This window comes from Cherax quadricarinatus, chromosome 9 (genome assembly GCF_038502225.1).
Source record: "Cherax quadricarinatus isolate ZL_2023a chromosome 9, ASM3850222v1, whole genome shotgun sequence".
Classification (NCBI taxonomy): Eukaryota; Metazoa; Arthropoda; class Malacostraca; order Decapoda; family Parastacidae; genus Cherax; species Cherax quadricarinatus.
In genome coordinates, this window is record NC_091300.1 from 34,580,593 (window position 1) to 34,604,349 (window position 23,757).

The 23,757-nt window shown below is 37.7% G+C and overlaps 1 protein-coding gene across 1 annotated transcript in view; it reads right to left on the bottom strand.

Moving 5' to 3' along the window:
• Positions 1 to 530: 530 nt before the first annotated feature.
• Positions 531 to 23,757, bottom strand: part of park (E3 ubiquitin-protein ligase parkin) — an 82,151-nt gene continuing 58,924 nt past the window's right edge. The window contains exon 5 of the mRNA XM_053772764.2: positions 531 to 21,979. Coding sequence (XP_053628739.1) covers positions 21,158 to 21,979 — 822 coding nt within the window. The 3' untranslated portion in view covers positions 531 to 21,157. The remainder of the gene's footprint in view (positions 21,980 to 23,757) is intronic.

A 23,757-nucleotide genomic window follows, 5' to 3' on the forward strand; every position in this document is an offset into this window, starting at 1 on the left:
GAGGAGGAGGAAAGGAAAAAGGGGAGGATGGGATAGGGAAGGGGGGATTGGGGGGTAATTAGGTTCGGTCTGAGGAAGGAGACTGACAGGTCTAATTCCTCAGACCAAGCGCCTCTTCACCACAACAAGGAGCCCCCCTTTAAGAGGAACAATTTGATAAAGTTCTTGTTAGAGCAAAAAAGTCCAAGTAATGGTTTGTTTTGCACAGTTTTACTGGTCTTGAAATTATTATAATAATGGGGAGCACTAAACCCATAGGATTATACAGTGCCTGTGGGGTGGGGGGAGGGATGGAAGGCATTCAGGCTTAATTCAGGGAACTGGAGCACAGATCCGATTCCCTAGTTCAAGAGCCCTTCACCAGCGTCAAGGAACCTCCCTTGAGGGGACTGGTCTTGAAAGAGGTACTTCAGTATACAGTACAGCAGACACATGTGAGCATGTTGTGAAAATGGGTACACGTGGGTTATCAGATTTAACATTTCTGGTTTTCTTACTGGTACTATATGAAAGGGTAATAACACAGTTGCCAAGATAAAAAAATATATATGCTATTTATTGCACATATCCAATTTTTAAATAAAAATGAAATATGACACTTGATATTAATTTAATATTTCTGCCGAGTAACTTGACATACATAATTCCTGTCTCCATATTATGTATAGTACTGTAATACAGTACTGAAAATGCATAGCATTTCAATATGAAAAAAAACAGTTTACAATAATTACAGGCATTGTAAAATACAGCAAAATTCTGCCAAAAAAGAAACTTTGTGGAAATTATAATGAATTTTAATAAAGCACTAATAAATTATGAAAACGGTATGTCTTCATGTGAAATGTTGTGCACAATGTTGGCTTTGGTGTAAAAAAAAAAAAAAAAAAAAAAATGAAATCTTTCTAACATGGCATTTTAAAAGAATATCAAGTACCGTGGACCCCCCCCCCCCCCTGAGTTTCGTGATTAATCCGTTCCAGAGAGCCCGCCGAAGGTCAAAATTCACTAAACTCGAAACTATTTTCCCCATAAGAAATAATGAAAATAAAATTAATCCGTTCTAGACACCCAAAAATATTAAAATATTTTTTTCAAATTAAATAAAGATTTACATAATGAAAACAATCAGAAATCAAGTACATGCATTTAAAGTAAATAATAACAACATTACACTTACCTTTACTGAAGACTTCTGGGTGGATGGAAGATGGGAGGAGGTGATAAGAGGAAGGTGTACACTATTGTTTGGAAGGAGAATCTCCTTCCATTAGGACTTTAGGTAGCAAGTCCTTATCTGGGGTTACTTCCCTTCTTCTTTTAATGCCACTGGAAACAACATGAGAGTCACTGGACCCCTGGCGCACAAAATATCTATCCAGAGAGGTCTTTTTCTGGCATTTATTTAAGATTTCCCTGAAGTGGAACACAACACTGTCATTGTATATGTTGCAGATACGGCTTGTTTCAGCTTGGTCAGGGTGATACTTTTCAACAAAACTTTGCAACTCATTCCACATTCCACACATGTCCTTAATCACTGAAGAAGGTACCTCATCCACACCCTCTTCCTCCTCCTCTGAAGCTGGTCTGATGCTGTTCCAGTTGAAGCTCTTGCAGTTCGTCAGTTAGCTCTTCCCTGTGGTCCTCCACCAACTCTTCCACATCCTCATCACTCACTTTATTTACCAAAGGGCTTGCACTAGCTTTCCTTGGGTCCATGATGACTTATTTAGCAGTTGCAAGCACAAAAAACAATAGATTATTATGAAATGTATTGTATGAATCTGCGGGGTGATGGTCACGTGTTGGTAAACAATGGCACACTAAGCGTGAATGGCGTGGGAGACTGGCTCTGTGTGCGCGGTGACAGGCAGACGGGTACCGGACGGTCGCCAAAACACGAGTTTTTTCACGAAACTCGAGACCAAATTTTTCAAAAAAAAAACTCGCCCAAGGTCAAATTTTGTGAAAGTCGAGGCTGCCAAAACTCGGGGGTCCACTGTACATGCAAATAGGAGGCTTGTTACTGATATTTTGAACATTATCACAGATTTTAATAAATTAAAAATATTTTAATAAATTAAAAATATCGCACCAAGCAAATTTGCAGTATTCTCTCTTATTCCTGAGTGCAGTACAATATTGCATTTGAAGAGAAGACTTAACCTGAATTCCGAATCAAGAGTTTAATGTGACACGTCAGTTCCCCCATCTTCTAATAACATGTTCGTTTTCCCACTATAATCTACCTTTTCCATTATTACTATCGCATCTGGTTTGTCTGTTTCGTAAGATGATGTCTAGGATCTTTCCTTATTCATGGTATAACAACACAATTGTTCTCAAAGATTTGTTAAGTTATACCATGAATTAAGGAAAAATCCTGGACTTCACCTTACGAAACAGACAAAGCAAATGTGACAGTAATTATGGACAAAGTAGATTATAGTGGAAAAATAAACGTTATTAAAAGACGGGGATACTTACGTGCCTCTTAGAGTGACCTCCATAACTGTCTCCGATCTGGCTTGACAAATCTTAGGGAAGTCTGTTTCAATGTTTATTAACAATTTACTGTATTCAAAATACAATTAGGCTAACACCACTTGGATTACTATGTTTTCTAAATAATTTTATATTTTTGGTTGGGGAATATATATTAAATTTGTCAAATTGTCATGCAGCTTAGCTGGCCAGTCAGACAAGCCAACCTGCCTTAGAAATAGTTTTTAAAAAAATTCTTACTGATAAACAGATTTTTGTGGTAGAAATGATTTTTTCATTCAGGGTAAAAATAAGCATAGATGCTTTGCCTAACCTTTCTAAAATTAATTTAATATAATTTAGCATAATCTTACTAATCATAGGTCAGCCTACTCTAATTATTCAATCCTTTCACTGTCCAGACCTACAAAATTAAAAGTGTTCAGTGACCACATTAAAAAAAAAAAACTGAAATGAGAATCTTTTTCCTGAAGGTACTGACACTAAAAATACGAAATTTGATGGAAAAGTTACGGAATTAAGTAGGCGCAAAGTTAGCAGTCAGCTGCAGCTAGGCACATTTTGCTCATTGGTGATTTCACCGACTGAGGCTTATTTTAAACTCATGTCATTGTTCAATCTGACCAAATTCTTAGCTATTTTGCTAGTATACCTTAGATTCTATCAGTTGAGTACAAGAAAACATCTATTAATCTGAAAATTTTCCTAAAAGTGCACAGAATTCGGTAATTTGGCAAATTTTATGCAAAAAATTAAGAGTCCAAAATAAACACTACACATTCCAAACACTAAAAATTTTTCTCTTTGCAAAAACAATTCTAAGGCCTCTGCTATATTACACTTGCCTTCAGTTTTGATATCACAAAAAAACATCAAAGATGTATCCTATTTCTTGGATAATAAAATATAACAAAAAATGCTTTACCATGATTTATGGCATCCCAATAACTGAATCACACCTAGCAAAAAAACCATAAAACACACCGGGTAGGAAGAGGTGTAGGGAGGGGAGGACCTTACCCATCCTCAGGAATATTGGCAAAAAATCTAATATTTCTGCTACTTTGTGGCTGATTTCAAGCAACTTCCAGTCATGGAATCAACTAAAATCATCTCTATTTCAATAAAATGTCTTTCATTCTATCAAATAATACAAAGAAACTGCCAATACAATCATGAAACTATCCTAGAAAACCCCTCAAAGTCGTAATTTTAAACCAAACACAAGGTCAAAGTTTTGCTTTTTACATCATGCACTGCATGAGGCAGGATTTTCTTTTTTAATATTGTGCATTCTCACTACACAGACCCATTCTCTCATATCTAGGCCAAAATTTACTGCTTACCGCTTATTTAAGTGAGTTGATTATGATGATCAAAAGTAAGAGCTAAACCCACAAGGGTCATACAGTGCTGCTGAGCAAGCTGAGCTCATGATGTAGGTCTCCGTGACTGACCCTCACATTAATGATGTAGTTTCACGTGACTGACAGTCAAAGGGTTAATTAAATATATTATGACCTTCAAACCGATTTTCGGTGAGTTATTGCAACAGTGAAAGCATTTGGCTTGCTTCTCAAAACTCTTAAGGTTTCATACACCAAGATCCCATGATCTGCCTTAAAAGCAGTGGGTACTTCAAGGGAGGTTATTATATTTATGGAGAGATGCTAAATCTAATGGGGCCATACAGTGTCTGGGTAATGGGATACAATCAGGATTAATCCAAGGAAAGAGAGGGAAGGTCTAATTCCTTGAATCAACAGCCCCTGTTGACATCTTCAACTTTAGGTGCAAAAACAAGTGTAATATACTCCATCATATCAAATGTGCAATTAAAAAAGGTTTAGAAATATGTATCTGTACTGCATTTGCAATACTGGATTAAATTTAGTAGATATACATATGCATTGACTTTGATTTTTTTAATACACCGGCAGTCTCCCACTAAGATAGGGTGACCTGATAAAGAGGATCACCTTACCTCAATGGGAGACAGCCAGTATGTTAAATAAAAAAATTGTATATGTAGAGTATTCACCCTGTTGGTAGTTGGTTTTATTTTAACTTCATTATTACATTTAGGTGAAGAGCAATAATCCATTAAGGTCACACTGCTTGGAATATGGGAAGCATTAAGGCTCAATCCAAGGAAGGGGAGGACAAGTCCAATTCCTTCACTGCCTTTAAAATAAAAATATTTTCCAGTCTTGAAGTCTAATTTTTTTATATGCCAGTAACAAACAACAAGAGTAAATTGTTACACCCTTTTGTCCATTTTAAGTAGACAGTTTCTACTTGTTATTATCGCAATGGTATACTTTTACATGTTATTTTTGCTATTTCACTTAATATTATATTCAGGAGTAATTCCATTAGTAGCTAAAATGGATTTACTCGGCTTTATAATGTTATCTGGTCGTATTACTAAGCTTTGTACATAGATAGGTTATTTAGTCTAAACTGCTGGTGCGACCTGGCCAAGCACCAGTAGGTGTTTTGAGCTGCTCAACCCCTGCTCCAACCGAGTCAAAGTTGGCTGGTAAAGCCTTACTTTGTTCAGTTCATACCTTCCTCTGGGCCAGGAAGGGTCTAGGGAAATATCCACCTCTAAACCACCATTCGCTTCCCTAGAAAATACCAGGAATTTTCGTAAACTCATTGCTAAGGCTTTTCTCGGTTGGAGAAGGTGGTTGAGAAGCTCTAAGAGAAAGTGAAACCAAGTAAGCAAGCCTCGGTGTTGTAAGAGGGCTTATTGCAGAGTGAACTTTATGTAAGAGCACTATCAATGTGGTGTTCGAGTTTTTAAGCAATGCCTGTGCATGTACATATACAGTGGACCCCCGCATAACGATCACCTCCGAATGCGACCAATTATGTAAGTGTATTTATGTAAGTGCATTTGTATGTGTATGTTTGGGGGTCTGAAATGGACTAATCTACTTCACAATATTCCTTATGGGAACAAATTCGGTCAGTACTGGCACCTGAACATACTTCTGGAGTGAAAAAATATCGTTAACCGGGGGTCCACTGTACTGATATTTCCTGACTCACTCAAAGCCATTTGTAAATACTCAACCTAGTACTGTGATATTTTAATGAGGAGTGGGACAAGTGTTCTACTCATAGTGCAAAATATGAGAAAGTTGATTTAAGTGGTTATTACGGTTATTAATAAATTAAATAGAAACTAAAAAAATTCCTTTTCCTCTACAAGTGAAGACCCCTAGACGTGCTAAGTTTGTTAGTTTGCTACGAAAAGCACTATAACCCAGGAACCAACTGGCTATGTTCGTAACAAAATCAACACTGCAACCTCATTAATGGTAAGCCACTGAACAAAATTAAAGATCAAAAATTGCCAAGAACATAACTCCACTAACTGCTCATTACACTCATTACTCTCACAAAACACTAAGCTCTCCTGAGTCATTGAGTGTTGCCTCATTACAATCAAGTGACAGCTGCCAGACAATATGTATTCTTTGGAAAATGTTTAAATTAGCTCAAAAGCCTCTTACAGCTTTAAATTTACTTATTTAATATGTCTTAAATAAATTCAAGAGATTAGCAAGTCATTTAAAGGAAAGTTTGTACAGGACACATGGTGTGCATATAGATACATCAGTTATTTCATCTGTGCTTCATTTGCTAGTGACAGTCACAGTCACAGTTAATTCACTGCAAACACCTACCTGCTGTCTACCTGTTAATGGTTCTGTGGGTTACTGCTGCCATGACCAGCCCTCCTAGTTACTAGCCTAGGCAGTCAGACTACTGGTACTAGGAGCAGGCAGTTCAACATACTAAGCATCACAGTCTGGCTGATCATGAACTGTTTGGAGGAACCCATTAATTAAGTTCCCTCTTGAAGACAGCTATGGGTCTGTTGGTAATTCTCTCTATAATATTAAAATGATCAGCAACAACATATAATTCTGATATTATTCAATCTCTCCAACATATCAGTGATACAGGGTTGGCAAATGTATGTGGACATTAGATTACTGTGATAAGATAATCATTACATTTTTCTTAAAACATTTACTGCTTTTAAGATCCCATTAGTCATATTTGTAGTGTATCACTAGTCTTATCACTAAGTATACTGGCAACTTTTCTGGAGGGCAATATGCTCATAATTTATATTTAAATTATTTATTATATTCAGGGGAGGGGAAGTGCTAAACCAGTAGAGGATTATACAGTCTCCACAAAAAAATCTTTGGTATGAAACATGAAAAAAAGTTTGCCACCTATTGTATACCATAATGTAATAATGTAATGAATAATGTAATGAAATCAAAAGTTTAAATGACTGGATATTAATGTTTTGTATTTTCTAAATTCCCTAATAAATATCATTAAACTGTCTTATTCATCCCTTTCCAGACCTTTTTTTCAGACTGTACAGGTTTGATCCAAGGAAGGGAAGGTCAGGCCCATTTCCTTGGATCAAGAGCCCCCTCACTGGCATCAATTAAGGGAAGTTATGTTTAAAAATCTCTTGAACACACAAGTCATTAAGGAAGGTCCTTAGTGAAGACTGATTTTCAACTGTGTAGTTATTATGCTTTAACACATGAGCCCCTCAAGGGATGTTCCTTCATGCTGATGAGGGACTCTTGATCTAAATAACTGAACTTGTCCTCCCCTGCCTTGGATCTAACCTGACTGCCTCCCATTCTCCAGGCACTGTATGACCATATAGGTTTCTATCCCCTAAATATAATCAAAAAGAAGCGCTAAGCCACAAGGTCCCCTAAATATAATACTAACAATTTAGCACAGAGCAGTTCAAAGTCACAAAAAATATTAGCTTAGTATTAGTTTTTCTATTCCATGGGCCTCTGCCCTTCTATACAACAGACTGACTGTTGTACATGCCTCACTACACAATGCACTCAGGTAAGCACATCATCATCAATTCATTTGATGAATATTTTAACCTTCTGAAATTTTGCACTGATTTCTTGGAATTGTTTCTCAATAACGAATAAGAGTGAGAATTAATTATTATAATACTTTTTCCTACAATTTACTTATGCAGTGAAGCCGAAGTATGTTAATACAATGTATGAAATTATGCTTCCTGGGGAGATGTATAGATTTTTAATTTTTAAATGTTATTGTTCCATATCTTTATAAATAATGCAGGGCACAAGTGTAATCATTCATAGGTTAGAAAAGATGTATTAACTGCACCCTATGTATGCATCACTAATCTCTCCTCTAGTGACTTCACTTAACCAACTGGTCACTTATGACAGACATATGTACATCACTATCACTCTGCTGCCAGTCTGCCCTTGACAATATATCCAGCTGGTACATATTACAGTACATTTTCTGCATATACAGTATTATACTTACTATACAGAACCGTATATATATTTTTATTATAATGCTGTATATTACTTGAAAACTTTATGTAAACCATACCTAACCTAAAGGCAGTAATCAAAAGATTACAAAGGTGTATAATCTATTCAGGAATTGTGGCGCAATGTTCTGCTAGAATAGCAGCAATATAGCAGACTTTGTGATAATTTTATAAAGGTTTCAACAAATACAATGTACAAATGAATTTTAACCCTTAAACGGTCCAAACATATATATACGTTTTTTCAACATCTGAAAGTATGTAAAAAATGTAGATCTTCTTTTTTGTTTTACATTTGAAAACGTGTAAAAAAAACTTTTATCTACATTTTTTTTTGTTATATTTGAAAATATGTAAAAAAAAGTAGAGCTACTTTTGGAGCACTACGAATTTGAACGTTGATCTATTTGGACCGTTTAAGGGTTAAATGCAGACAGCCTACCCTTTCCATGGGCAGCAGTTAATATATTACAGAGGCATCAGTGAGCCAAGGGAGAGAGTCACTAATGCTCTGAGGATGAGAAAATTGCAGTGGCAATGAATTGCTAATTGCAAAAGAAAAACATAGGACATCTTTAAAATATTTGTGAGGGATTATTATAATAAAAAATGAAGTGCTAAACCTACAATATTTGTGAGAGAGTATACTGTACTGCAATTTACACTGATCTTTTGCTGCCTTTTTCATATAATTGGAGGAAAGGCATTGTTTGTCATCAGTGCAACCATCATAGGGTTAACAAAATACTGTCTTAATTTCCATTTTACAGTGTATTAACAATCCTCATTCAACAAGAGTCCTGTATTACTGCAGTTTTATTTTAGTTATTTCTTGTCTCATATTTCTCAGCTTCACACTATATACAAATGCATCAGTACTGTAGCTAATAGTTACATATTTCTGAATGCTGTTGTTTATCATTCCCTCTTCTTGCTTTTTTTTTTTCTACTGAAAATAACCATACGAGACAGTTTCCCTCCACAAATCAAATCAAATTTTCTTTTCTTTTGTTTAGATTAAGAACATAAATATGAGAAAGACAGAGCCAATCTTCAGAGAGAAAGTGTGTGTGTGCATGTGCATGTGCATGCAGTAGTGCCATAGCATGTGTGTAGCAGTACAACATAATATATGTGCAGTGCCAGACAATTTGTGCAGTGCCACATGATAATTTGTGTGCAGTGATACATAATTTCTGTAGAGTTATGCAATAATTCATGTGTAGTAGCACATAATTTGTCTGCTACTACACATGATAATGTGTGCAGTGCCACATGATCATTTCTGTGAATTGCAGTATAATTTATGTGCAGTACTATAAAAATTTTGTGCAGTGCCACATAATTTGCTCAGTGCCATGTGATAATTTGTGCACAGTGCCACACAATGTGCAAAATAACCAAATAAAAGCAAAATATTGTTGAATCGCTATTCTGTAAGAGGCAAATAAAGTAAAGGGAAGAGAGTCACTGGGTTAAAAATAATTAAAAGTGAATGATATAAAAGGGATAGTTAAAGGGAGGTAAACGCTGTACAGCTAGTGAAGGAAACGTGGATTAGGGAGATGTTAGATGCTGCGGTGGAAGTACTAGAAAGAGAAGATTTCGAGCATTCGTAACGAAAAGACGGTAGTTGTTTCATGCACTGGTAAAGATGAAATGAAGTCTGGTAGGAGTAGAGAGAAAAGAAGAGAAAGTGTGAGTGTGTGCATGTACTCACCTAACTGTGGTTGCAAGGGTCGAGTCATAGAAAGTGGCTCTGCATGCATGTGCATACATGTATGTGTGCATGTGTACACTTGCCTCTATGTGGTTGCAGGGGTTGATTCACAGCTCCCTGCCCCACCTCTTCACTGGTCACTACTAGGTCCTCTCTCCATGCTTTAACCCTTTCAGGGTCGACAGGCCCTCTCATAGACTTGTTCTCAGGGTTGGCCAAATTTCAAAAAAAAAAAAAAAGTTTTTTTCTCATGAAAAGATAGAGAATCTTTTCCCGGTCATAATGACACCAAAAGTATGAAATTTGATGGAAAACTCATGGAATTATGCTCTCGCGGAGTTAGTGGTCTCGACAATGTTTACGCATCGGCGATTTTGCCCACTTTGAGCCCTATTTTCGGCCAATTCAGTGTACTTGTCGACAAAAATCATAACTATTTCACTAGAACTCCATTTTTTCTATCGAATGAGTACAAGAAACCACCCATTTACCGATTTCAACTATCCAATACAGTGGTCAGAATTTAGCAATTTTGCCAATTTCACACAAATTTCAAAAGATGCCAATTTCCGAACAGGGTCCAGAATAAATAAGAAAGACATTCCTGGCACTAAAATAACATTTCCTCTGTTCATTAGTCATGTCCCCATGCCCCTCTTACATTCTTTTGCTTTCCACTTTGAGATTTTATTCTCACAAAAAAATAGAAGATTTACTGTTATGTAGACTACTGCATTGGTGTAGAAATGGTATAAATAACATCAGCGCACTTGTGAAAGAATAGTAGACTCACCAGTTGACGTGTATTGGATGCATAGCATGATTTGTTTACTTTTGAACTTTGGTAAAAATCGAACATTTCTGCTACTTTGAGCGCAATTTCAAGGTAGTTTTCTGTGTAAAACCAGTCAAAATCATCTTAATTTCTGTAATATGTCTTCCATTCTATAAAATGAGACCAGGAAAACTAAAAATACAACAATAAATACCATACGAAAATGCAGTGCAAAGTCGCTGTTTTAATCCAAAAACACGGTCAACGTTTTTTTTTTTCTCATTGCACACTGTGTGCTGCAGGATTTTTTTTATACCGCGCACACTGACCACAGACCCATTCTTTCATATGTAGGCCTATCAGCTTTCTCTCACTAGATTTCAGGGCGCTAGAATTTAGGCGTACTAGTACGTCAAAAACCCTGGCTCATAAGCCGTACTAGTACGGCCGAAACCCTGAAAGGGTTAAGGGAGGAGAGAGCCTTTAAGTGATCAGGACATCAAAATTGAAAAATTATGGAAAAAATGTTTTCTTCCTGAAAAATAGTGCAAAATTCTGGCAACATTTTGATGTAATCAACTTGTTCCTATCATATTTCTAAATATGTTTTTCATTAAATGTATTTTTTTTTGTTCTGCTGTCAGCAAAAATACATTTTGGCAATTAACAGTTTTTTTTTACCTCCCAAAATTACGATTTTTATGATTATTTCATTGTAAATACTCTACATGGCAACTTGTGTGCTGGCTAGTGTGTGGAGAGCAGACACTAAGTCCCTCAGTAGCCAGCAAGCTGTAAAGACGGTAGGAGGGATGCAGCATGCTGAAAATTGGCACGCCACTTCCCTACAGTTTCACACACAAAAAAAAAAAACTCAGTAATAAGTTATTGACATTGTAATCCATCTTCTGCAATAAGTATTCATTGGATTGTCATGATTTTTGCAGACAATATTGAGGAATGGTGGTTCTACAAACACCCAGAGAGGATTTGCCATATTGTGAACAGCTTTTTGTTAAACTATTTTTTTCCTCCTCAAAAAAAAAAAAAAATATATAACTTCAACATTTTTTTTAATGGAATCTACTGACAATATTGCTAAACTGTTCTGGGTCATTATTAATCTAGCCTTTATCTTTCATCTGATGTCAACTAGAGCACTGTACATCTTCCCAATTTAGTAGAAAGTGGAAAGTCCTAGGACCCATAAAATTGTGCAAAAATATTTTTTTTCTATCTAACTTGAAGGCTAACAGTCAAAACAAACACAGCCTACATGTTTTTTTAAGCTGCTTAATCCATTGTCACAATCCCATTAACCCCTTCAGGGTCCAAGGCCCAAATCTGAAGTGGTGCCCCAGTGTCCAAGAATTTTCAAAAAAAAAATTTGTTATTTTTTCTTATGAAATGGTAGAGAATCTTTTTGTGAAGGTAATAAAACAAAAAGTACAAAATTTGATGGAAAACTGACGAAATTATGCTCTCGCGAATTTTGATGTGTCAGCGATATTTACGAATCGGCGATTTTGCTGACTTTGACTCCCAGTTTAGGCCAATTACATTATTCCAGTCAACCAAATTCTTAGCTATTTCACTAGTATTACTTCTATTCTATCGATTGAGCACAAGAAATCACCAAGTCAACTGTTTCAACTATGAAATAAAGTGATCGGAAATTGTTAATTTGGCCAATTTAACACAAAGTTCAAAATATTCCAATTTCAAAATGGGGTCCAGAATAAACAATGTAGGTATTCCTGGAACTAAACTAACATTTCCTCTGTTCATTAGTTATGTTTTGAGGCTTTACAAATAAATTCCATTTTGATTTTTTATTCACATAATGAATTTTTATTCACACCAAAAAATAGAAGATTTACTGTTATGCAATACTGTAATAATTGTATAAATATCATCACCATATTTGTGAATGTATATTAGACCCACCAGTTGGTGTGTATTAGATGTGTGAGGTCGTTTGTTTACTCTTGAATATCGGCAAAAATTTAACATTTCCGCTGCTTTGAGCTCAGTTTCAAGCCATTTCCAGTGCTAAAACCAATCAAAATCATCTCTATTTCTGTAATATGCCTTCCATTCTATCAAATGAGACCAAGAAATCGCAAATACAACTATAAAAAACATACGAAAAAACACTACAAAGTCGCTGTTTTAATCGAAAAATCATGATTTCAGTTTTTTTCTCTCATTATACACAGCGTGCTGCAGGATCTGTTTTATGTGGTGCACACATACCACATAGATGTATTCTCTCATATCTAGGCCCAAATGTACCACTCACAGTTTATCAGAGTGAGCTGAGCTCATGACGTAGATCTACGGTTTGGACCCTGAACGTAAAGCCGTAGATCTACGGGACGGACCCTGAAAGGGTTAAAATCTGATAAAAAAAAAAAATGAATGATTCTACTCGCCCCTCCCTTAAGAGCCTTATCGTAGTTTATGTGCATGCATGTGAATGAATTATGGGAGAATAAGCCTAACTAAAATACTTGATAAAGTGTACAACGGAATTACTGAAAAACATGGGGGTATTATTGCAGAGGAATAAGGATTTAGACAGGATAGAGTATGTGAAGACCAAATGTTTACATTACCTGGAGTTTACCTGGAGAGAGTTCCGGAGGTCAACGCCCCCGCGGCCCGGTCTGTGACTAGGCCTCCTGGTGGATCAGAACCTGATCAACCAGGCTGTTACTGCTGGCTGCACGCAATCGAACGTACAAGTGAACAATACTTTGGTAAAAGTAAAGAACCATTTGTCATACTTATTTATGGATTTACAAAAAACATAGGAGTAAACAATGTGGCAGATGCTGCAAATTTATAGAACAAGTAGGTTACTACATGCAATAAGAGGTTTATGTAGACAGTAAGGCTCAGGTTAGGGTATGTACAACTGATGGGGAATATTTTCCAGCAAAACTACAATAGGTCTTAGACAAAGATGTCGCCATGGTTGTTTAATATATTTTTAGATGGGCTTATAAATAAGTGAATGCCTGGGTGTTGCTGGGTGGTATTTTCTTATTATTATTACAATTATGAGGGGAGAGTGCTAAATTCAAAGGAGTCATACAGTGCCTGAGGGAATGGGAGGCACTCTGGGGAATGGAAAGATAAATACAATTTCTTGGATCAAGAGACTCATCATAACACCTTCCTTGATAGAAAAGGTGCCAGATTAAAAGATAATGGCTCTGGTGCAAAGTGGGAGTTGCCACCATTGTTCTTTGCCAATGATAGTACTTTTGGGAGAGTCTGAAAAGAAGTTGCAAAGACTAGTAGAGTTTGGGAGGGTGTGTAAATTAAAAATTAAAATTGAACATGAAAAAAAAAAGAGCAAGGGGACGAAACAAAACAAAAAAAAAAAAGTCTAGACAATAAAAGACTGGATATCAGATTGGAGGGATGGAGAATGAAGGAATGAATGTATTTTGCTATTTGGGAGTATGTGTGTGTTTTTCAAGTGCATCTATAAAAGAGGTGAACCAAAGAACAGGTGAGAGGAAAGAAGGTAGGTGGAGTGTTGAGGTATCTGGAAGGAAGGTTACCCATAGAGTCCAAGAGAGGGAAACATACCAGAATATAGTGGTATCAACACTTACTAGTGCAAGGCATGGTCTTTAAATGTTGAGGTTTCTAATAACAACCTCTTTGAACTTCTAGGAAATATACTGTATTAAATATATCTTGCACAACAGATACTACTGTACCACACTGTTTTATAATACCAAAATATACTGTATATATAATGTGATATAGATTTACTATAGGTTAGAACAATTCATTTCATAAGAATATAGAAAATTTACATTAAATTTTGAAAAGTGAGAAAATTTGTTAAAAAATAATTATGTACAGTAGAGTACATATAATGGTATTGGGTGGGGTGGGGGTTATGAAATGGTTTGGTCATTTAGAAAGACAGGACAGGACAGGGGTGTATAAATCTGGAGTGGATGGAAGGAGAAGGGAATGTCCCAGGATGAGCTGGGGGAAGGGGGAGGGATGAAGGAGATTTTGAGAGAAAGAGGACTGAGCATCCATCAGGCATGTGTAAGTAAGCTACACTAGATCACAAAGAGTGGATAAATGTGATTTTTTATATATGATATATGCTGCTGAAGTTCCTGCCAAGTGAGTGTAAAACAAAAGCCTATAATTGTTTTACATGATGGTAGGGTTGCTGGTGTCTTTTTTCCATCTCGTAAACATGCAAAATTTCAGGTACGGCTTGCTACTTCTACTTACACTTAGGTCATACTACACATGCATTTTTTTTTTTCAACAAATCAGCCGTCTCCCACCGAGGCAGGGTGACCCAAAAAGAAAGAAAATCCCCAAAAAGAAAATACATTCATCATCATTCAACACTTTCACCTCACTCATACATAATCACTGTCTTTGCAGAGGCACCCAGATACAACATTTAGAAGCATATACAGTGGACCCCCGGTATTCGATATTAATGTGTTCCTGAGAGCTCATCGAATACTGATAATATCGAAAACCGAATCAATTTTCCTCATAAGAAATAATGAAAATCAAATTAATCCGTGCAAGACACCCAAAATATGAAAAAAAAAATTTCACTACATGAAATATTAAGTTTAATACAATAGAATAATTACAATAACAATAAAATAATTGACACTTACCTTTAATGAAGATCTGGTGATGATTGATGGGATGGAAGGAGGGGAGAGGTGTTAGTGTTTAGAAGGGGAATCCCCTTCCATTAGGACTTGAGGTAGCAAGTCCTTTTCCAGGGTTACTTCCCTTCTTCTTTTAATGCCACTAGGACCAGCTTGAGAGTCACTGGACCTCTGTCGCACAACAAATCTGTCCATAGAGCTCTGTACCTCCCGTTCCTTTACGATTTGTCTAAAATGGGCCACAACATTGTCATTGTAATAGCTGTGTTAGGGTGATTTTCATCCATAAAGGTTTGCACTTCAATCCACTGTGCACACATTTCCTTAATTTTTTAAGTAGGCACAATGTATTCCACAACTGGTATAGGTTTCTCAGGGTTAGCCCCAAACCCTTCAAAATCTTTCTTAATTTCCATACTAATTCTCACCCTTTTTACCACAGGGTTGGCACTAGAAGCTTTCTTGGGGCCCATGTTGACTTATTTTGCAGAAACAAGCACCAAACACAGTGATAATATGGATAATATGGAATGTACCGAATGTATCCTTAGATGTGCGCACACTGGCTAGCTTGTAAACACTGGCACACAAGGGGCAGTTCAGGCCACATGTGAACAGGTCTCGTACGAATCGTATCGAATACCGGGTTTTCAATCGAATACCGAGGAAAATTTTTTGCGATATAATGCATCGAATACCGGATTTATCGAATACCGATGCCATCGAATACCAGGGGTCCACTGTATAAAGAAATATAATATATCCCTCCAAACTGCCAATATCCCAAACTCCTCCTTTAAAGTGCAGGCATTGTTCTTCCCATTTCCAGTACTCATGTCTGGCTATATAAAAATAACCGGTTTCCCTGAATCCCTTCACACTCCAACAGCTCATCAGGTCCCAAAAACCATTCATCTCCATTCACTCCTATCTAACATGCTCACACACGCTTGCTGGAAATCTAAGCCCCTCGCCAACAAAACTTCTTTTACCCCCTCCCTCCAACCTTTTCGAGGATGACCCCTACCCCTCTTTCCTTCCCCTACAGATTTATACACTCTCTATGTCATTCTACTTTTATCCATTCTCTCTAAATGACCAAACTGCCTCAACAACCCTTCTTCAGCCCTCTGACTAATACTTTTATTAACTCCACACCTTCACCTAATTTCCACACACCGAATTTTCTGCATAATATTTACACCACACATTGACCTTAGAAAGGACATCTCCACTGCCTCCAACCACCTCCTCGCTGCAGCATTTACAACCCTAGCTTCACACCCATATAAGAGTGTTGGTACCACTATACTTTCATGCATTCTCTTCTTTGCCTCCATAGATAACGTTTTTTGTCTCCACATATACCTTAATTTAATGCACCACTCACCTTTTTTCCTTCATCAATTCTATGGTTAACCTCATCCCTCACAAACCCATCCGCTGACACGTCAACTCCCAAATATCTAAAAACATTCACTTCTTCCATGCTCCCTCTCTCCAATGTGTTATCCAATTTTTCTTTATATAAATCGTTTCATACCCTCATCACCTTCCTCTTATCTATGTTCACTTTCAACTTTCTACCTTTACACACCCTCCCAAACTCATCCACTAACCTTTGCAACTTTTCTTTAGAATCTCCCATAAGCACAGTATCATCAGCAAAAAGTAACTGTGTCGACTCCCATTTTGTTCTTTTTTTTTTTTTCAACAAGTCGGCCGTCTCCCACCGAGGCAGGGTGACCCAAAAAAGAAAGAAAATCCCCAAAAAGAAAATACTTTTATCATCATTCAACACTTTCACCACACTCACACATTATCACTGTTTTTGCAGAGGTGCTCAGAATACAACAGTTTAGAAGCATATACGTATAAAGATACACAACATATCCCTCCAAACTGCCAATATCCCAAACCCCTCCTTTAAAGTGCAGGCATTGTACAAATTTTGTACTTGATACCCCATAATTTAATCCCACCCCTCCCCCCAACACCCTATCATTTACCTCCTTCAAACCCCATCTATAAATATATTAAACAACCATAGTGACATTACACATCTCTGTCTAAGACCTACTTTTATCAGGAAGTAATCTCCCTCTCTCCTACACACCCTAACCTGAGCCTCACTATTCTCATAAAACCTCTTTACAGCATTCAGTAACTTACTACCTATTCCACACACTTGCAACATCTGCTACAATGCTCCCCTATCCACTCTATCATATGCCTTTTCTAAATCCATAACTGCAATGAAGATTTCCCTACCTTTATCTAAATACTTTTCATATATATGCTTCAATGTAAACACTTAATCTACACATCCCCTACCCACTCTAAAGCCTCTGTGCTCATCTGCAATCCTACTCTCTGTCTTACCTCTAATTCTCTCAATAATAACCCAACCGTACATTTTTCCTGGTATACTTAAAAAATTTATTTCCCTATAATTTTTTACAATCTCTTTTGTCCTCCCTTCCCTTTATATAAAGGAACTATACAAGCTCTCTGCCAATCCCTAGGTACCTTCTCCTCTTTCGTACATTTTTTTTTTTTTTTTTTCAATAAGTCGGCCGTCTCCCACCGAGGCAGGGTGACCCAAAAAAAGAAAGAAAATCCCCAAAAAGAAAATACTTTCATCATCATTCAACACTTTCACCACACTCGCACATTATCACTGTTTTTGCAGAGGTGCTCAGAATACAACAGTTTAGAAGCATACACATATAAAGATACACAACATATCCCTCCAAACTGCCAATATCCCAAACCCCTCCTTTAAAGTGCAGGCATTGTACTTCCCATTTCCAGAACTCAAGTCCGACTATATGAAAATAACCGGTTTCCCTGAATCCCTTCACTAAATATTACCCTGCTCACACTCCAACAGATCGTCAGGTCCCAAGTACCATTCGTCTCCATTCACTCCTATCTAACACGCTCACGCACGCTTGCTGGAAGTCCAAGCCCCTTGCCCGCAAAACCTCCTTTACCCCCTCTCTCCAACTCTTTCGAGGACGACCCCTACCCCGCCTTCCTTCCCCTATAGATTTATATGCTTTCCATGTCATTCTACTTTGATCCATTCTCTCTAAATGACCAAACCACCTCAACAACCCCTCTTCTGCCCTCTGACTAATACTTTTATTAACTCCACACCTTTTCCTAATTTCCACACTCCGAATTTTCTGCATAATATTTACACCACACATTGCCCTTAAACAGGACATCTCCACTGCCTCCAACCGTCTCCTCGCTGCTGCATTTACCACCCAAGCTTCACATCCATATAAGAGTGTTGGTACTACAATACTTTCATACATTCCCTTCTTTGCCTCCATAGATAACGTTTTTTGACTCCACATATACCTCAACGCACCACTCACCTTTTTTCCCTCATCAATTCTATGATTAACCTCATCCTTCATAAATCCATCCGCCGACACGTCAACTCCCAAGTATCTGAAAACATTCACTTCTTCCATACTCCTCCTCCCCAATTTGATATCCAATTTTTCTTTATCTAAATCATTTGACACCCTCATCACCTTACTCTTTTCTATGTTCACTTTCAACTTTCTACCTTTACACACATTCCCAAACTCATCCACTAACCTTTGCAATTTTTCTTTAGAATCTCCCATAAGCACAGTATCATCAGCAAAAAGTAACTGTGTCAATTCCCATTTTGAATTTGATTCCCCAAAATTTAATCCCACCCCTCTCCCGAACACCCTAGCATTTACTTCCTTTACAACCCCATCTATAAATATATTTAACAACCATGGTGACATTACACATCCCTGTCTAAGACCTACTTTTACCGGGAAGTAGTCTCCCTCTCTTCAACACACCCTAACCTGAGCCTCACTATCCTCATAAAAACTCTTTACAGCATTTAATAACTTACCACCTATTCCATATACTTGCAACATCTGCCACATTGCTCCTCTATCCTCTCTATCAAATGCCTTTTCTAAATCCATAAATGCAATAAAAACTTCCCTACCTTTATCTAAATACTGTTCACATATATGCTTTAATGTAAACACTTGATCTACATCCCCTACATCCTACATCCCCTACCCACTCTGAAACCTCCTTGCTCATCCACAATCCTACATTCTGTCTTACCTCTAATTCTTTCAATTATAACCCTACCGTACACTTTTCCTGGTATACTCAGTAAACTTATTCCTCTATAATTTTTACAGTCTCTTTTGTCCCCTTTCCCTTTACATAAAGGGACTATACATGCTCTCTGCCAATCCCTAGGTACCTTCCCCTCTTTCATACATTAAACAAAAGTACCAACCACTCAAACACTATATCCCCCCCTGCTTTTAACATTTCTGTCATGATCCCATCAGTTCCAGCTGCTTTACCCCCTTTCATTTTACATAATGCCTCACGTAGCTCCCCCACACTTACATTCTGCTCTTCTTTACTCCTAAAAGACGGTATACCTCCCTGACCAGTGCATGAAATTACTGCCTCTGTTTCTTCCTTAACATTTAAAAGTTCCTCAAAATATTCTCACCATCTACCTAATACCTCCATCTCCCCATCTACTAACTCCCCTACTCTGTTTTTAACTGACAAATCCATACTTTCCCTAGGCTTTCTTAACTTGTTTAACTCACTCCAAAATTTTTTCTTATTTTCATTAAAATTTCTTGACAGTGCCTCTCCCACTCTATCATCTGCTCTCCTTTTGCACTCTCTCACCACTCTCTTTACCTTTCTTTTTCTCTCCATATACTCTGCTCTTCTTATAACACTTCTGCTTTGTAAAAACCTCTCATAAGCTACCTTTTTCTCTTTTATCACACCCTTTATTAAACAAAAATACCAACCAATTCAACACTATATCCCCCCTGCTTTAACATTTCTGTCATGATCCCGTCAGTTCCAGCTGCTTTACCCCTTTTCGCTCTACATAATGCCTCACGCACCTCCCCCACACTCACATCCTGCTCTTCTTCACTCCTAAAAGATGTTATACCCCCCTGACCAGTGCATGAAATTACTTACTTCATCGACATTTAAAAGTTCCTCAAAATATTCCTGCCATCTACCCAATACCTCCAGCTTCCCATCTATTAACTCCCCTACTCTGTTTTTAACTGACAAATCCATTCGTTCCCTAAGTTTTCTTAACTTGTTTATCTCACTCCAAATTTTCTTCTTATTTTCTGCAAAATTTCTTTCATAAGCTATCTTTTTCTCTTTTATCACACTCTTTACTTCATCATTCCACCAATCACTCCTCTTTCCTCCTGCACCCACCCTCCTATAACCACAAACTTCTGCCCCACATTCTAATACTGCATTTTTAAAACTATTCCAACCCTCTTCAACCCCCCACTACTCATATTTGCATTAGCCCACCTTTCTGCCAATAGTTGCATATATCTCACCTTCACCTCTCTTACTAGCTGTTGCCATTTTCCTTTTGTCTCATCTAGCTCTTACTCTAACTGCAGCTACAACTAAATAAACATTGATGTACAAGCATATACATACACACCCCTCTGGGCTGTCTTCTATTTTCTTACTAGTTCTTGTTTATTTCCTCTTATCTCCATGGGGAAGTGGAACAGAATTTTCCCTCCGTAAGCCATGCATGTCGTAAGAGGCAACTAAAATGCCAGGAGCATGGGGCTAGTAACCCCTTCTCCTGTAAACATTAGTACTAAAGTTAAAAAGAGAAACTTTCCTTTTTGGGCCACTCTGCTTTGGTGGGATATGGCCGGTTTGTTGAAAGAAGAGGATGATGCTGAAGTGTGAGCAAGGTAATATCTATCAAGGGTTTCAGGAAACCCAGTTTGCCAGATTCGAGTTCTGGAGGTGGAGTGTTCTCTAAATGATGGGTGGGGATGTTGCAGTCTGATGGTTCATTTGAATAGTGATGTCTTTGCTTTTGTGAAAAGACCTTTATACTATAAGCGATCAACTTATTTTTGTGTCGTCCTGCCTTGATGATAATTTGGAAGCATTAGTTTTTTTTTTTTTTTTTTTACTGTACAGTACCTTAGTTTACACCTATTTACATTAAAAGTCTGATTTTTTTCTATATCAGTTAGCTAGCCAAACCAATGAGCTGCCATACATTCACGTGTCCATTCAGTCTGACAAACCCAGCACCAATGAAAGCCACATGAACCACGTGTGCACACCATATGCATGCATCCACCGTCACGTTCTGTAGGAGTTCGGCATTTAGGACAAGGCTTTGTTGTAACACGAATAGCCATTGATGTTGCCTCATCCCAGCGAGAGCTTGCAGCCCGGGAAGGATCAACACTAAACCCTCCACTGCCTTCCACAACATTAAGCTCATTCCCATCCTCTGGATGACATTCACCTATATGATAACCTTGTAGGCAGAGTCGGCAAAAAACATAGCCACACCCACCAGTGCATGCAACTCTACGACAGTCCTGGTCTGGGATGATGCCTTGGCCACAACCGGGATATGGACACAAGACACCACCAGCAGCTAATACAGCCTCCTCAGTGCCCCATCGTTGATATCGCTCATAATGGTTGTCACCCATCAACTTAAAGTGATGTACTTCACGAATTAGAGAATCAGGACAACCAATAGGACAAGGTAATGTATAACCTAGACTTAAATCTTGGATAAACTGTCGTTCATTAAGTCTTGATACACAAAATGTAACAAAACAATCAAGGCACATTACATGAGCATCAACACACTCAAACACCACAACGGGGGACGAAATGTCTGTACAAGCCAAACAAGGAACAGCAGGAAGGTTGGCACGAACAAGGTACAGGGCCACTGAGGAGTCATCCTCTCCACTAGTTTCATGATTTCGACACTTGAAGAAGAATTCAGCCTGAGAACCATTGCAACCTACAGTCTCACAGGTAGCAGAGATCTGTAAATAAAAACAGAATATTAATAAACACATTATTGACCGATTTTTAAACAAATTCTCAGCAACAGTATCTTTCAAGGGAGAAAGTTTATTCACTTTATAAATAGTGTATGGCTATACAAAATACCTGGCATACCCAAATTCAGGAACATATATTGTTGACAGAAACTCCATTAATTTTAATGCAAGACATAAAAAATGTCTACATCTCACAGCAGCATCAACTAGATTGACCTTTGAAGAGAGTAGCGATCAATGCTTAAAGTGGCCTGATCTCCTTGACCTTTGATGAAATTTTCATTCAATTATTTATTATCACATTGACATTTAGAAGGTCCTTCTGACAAACTGAAGTTAGGAATTGATGCAATGAGGTTAGATTCCACAATTCATAATTTTATATACTGTACTTTAGTTAAGAAATTTAAAGACGTTTGCAATTATAATGTATGCTTTATTGTGGCCATAGTTACACACACAACAGAACACAAACCATACCCCCGGCCGGGATTGAACCCGCGGTCATAGAGTCTCAAAACTCCAGCCCGTCGCGCTAGCCACTAGACCAGCTAGCCACAATAAGATTCATCCAACTAGGTATATTTCTACACCATAGGAAAGTTAGCACAGGCACCTCTGTGACTTGAGCTAGAGTTCGTCACGGCCACGCTAGCTGGAGATTCGTCTGTAAAAACTTGCATTTGTGGTCACAGAGGTGCCTGTGCTAACTTTCCTATGGTGTAGAAATATACCTAGTTGGATGAATCTTATTGTGGCTAGCTGGTCTAGTGGCTAGCGCGACGGGCTGGAGTTTTGAGACTCTATGACCGCGGGTTCAATCCCGGCCGGGGGTATGGTTTATTTGCAATCGTGTCATTACGATTTCTTAAGTCAACAGAACACAACATGTGACAAAACACTTGTCATTATCTGTTGTCTTGTAATTATGGACACACTTATTTAAACTTCTGTCAACTTCATGTATAAAGATTTTATTCGTACTATACATTGTTTGAAAAGAAGAAAAGTCATACCTTACTATTGACTGACCCCAGTCTGTTTTAAGCATTAATATTATGATAGTGTTATGGACCTACATTTTTGGGGCCTTTAAAGCTTGAACTGTTATGGGGGCCCCTTCGCAACCAGCAGCAGCTAGAATACATGATACAGTGGACCCACGCCTTACGATATTAATCCATTCCTGCGAGCTCACCGTAAGCCGAAATTATCGTTAGCCGAATTAATTTTCCCCATAAGAAATAATGGAAATCAAATTAATCCATTCCTGACACCCCAAAGTATGAAAAAAAAAATTTTACCACATGAAATATTAATTTTAATACACACAAACTGAAGAAGACATGCACAATTACTACTCTACTAAGAACAGAATACATGACACTTACCTTTATTGAAGATCTGGTGATAATTGATGGGATGGGAGGAGTTATTGTTTAGAAGGGGAATCCCCTTACATTAAAAGCTTGAGGTAGCAAGCCCTTTTCCGGGGATACTTCCCTTTTTCTTTTAATGCCACTAAGACCAGCTTGAGAGTCACTGGACATCTGTCGCACAACAAATCTGTCCATAGAACTCTGTACCTCCCGTTCCTTTAAGACTTTCCTAAAATGGGCCATAACATTGTCATTGTACAGGTTTCCAACACGGCTTGCAGTAGCTGTGTCAGGGTGATTTTCATCCATAAAGGTCTGCAGTTCAACCCACTCTGCACACATTTCCTTAATCTCTTTTTTCAATTCCATACTAATTCTCAC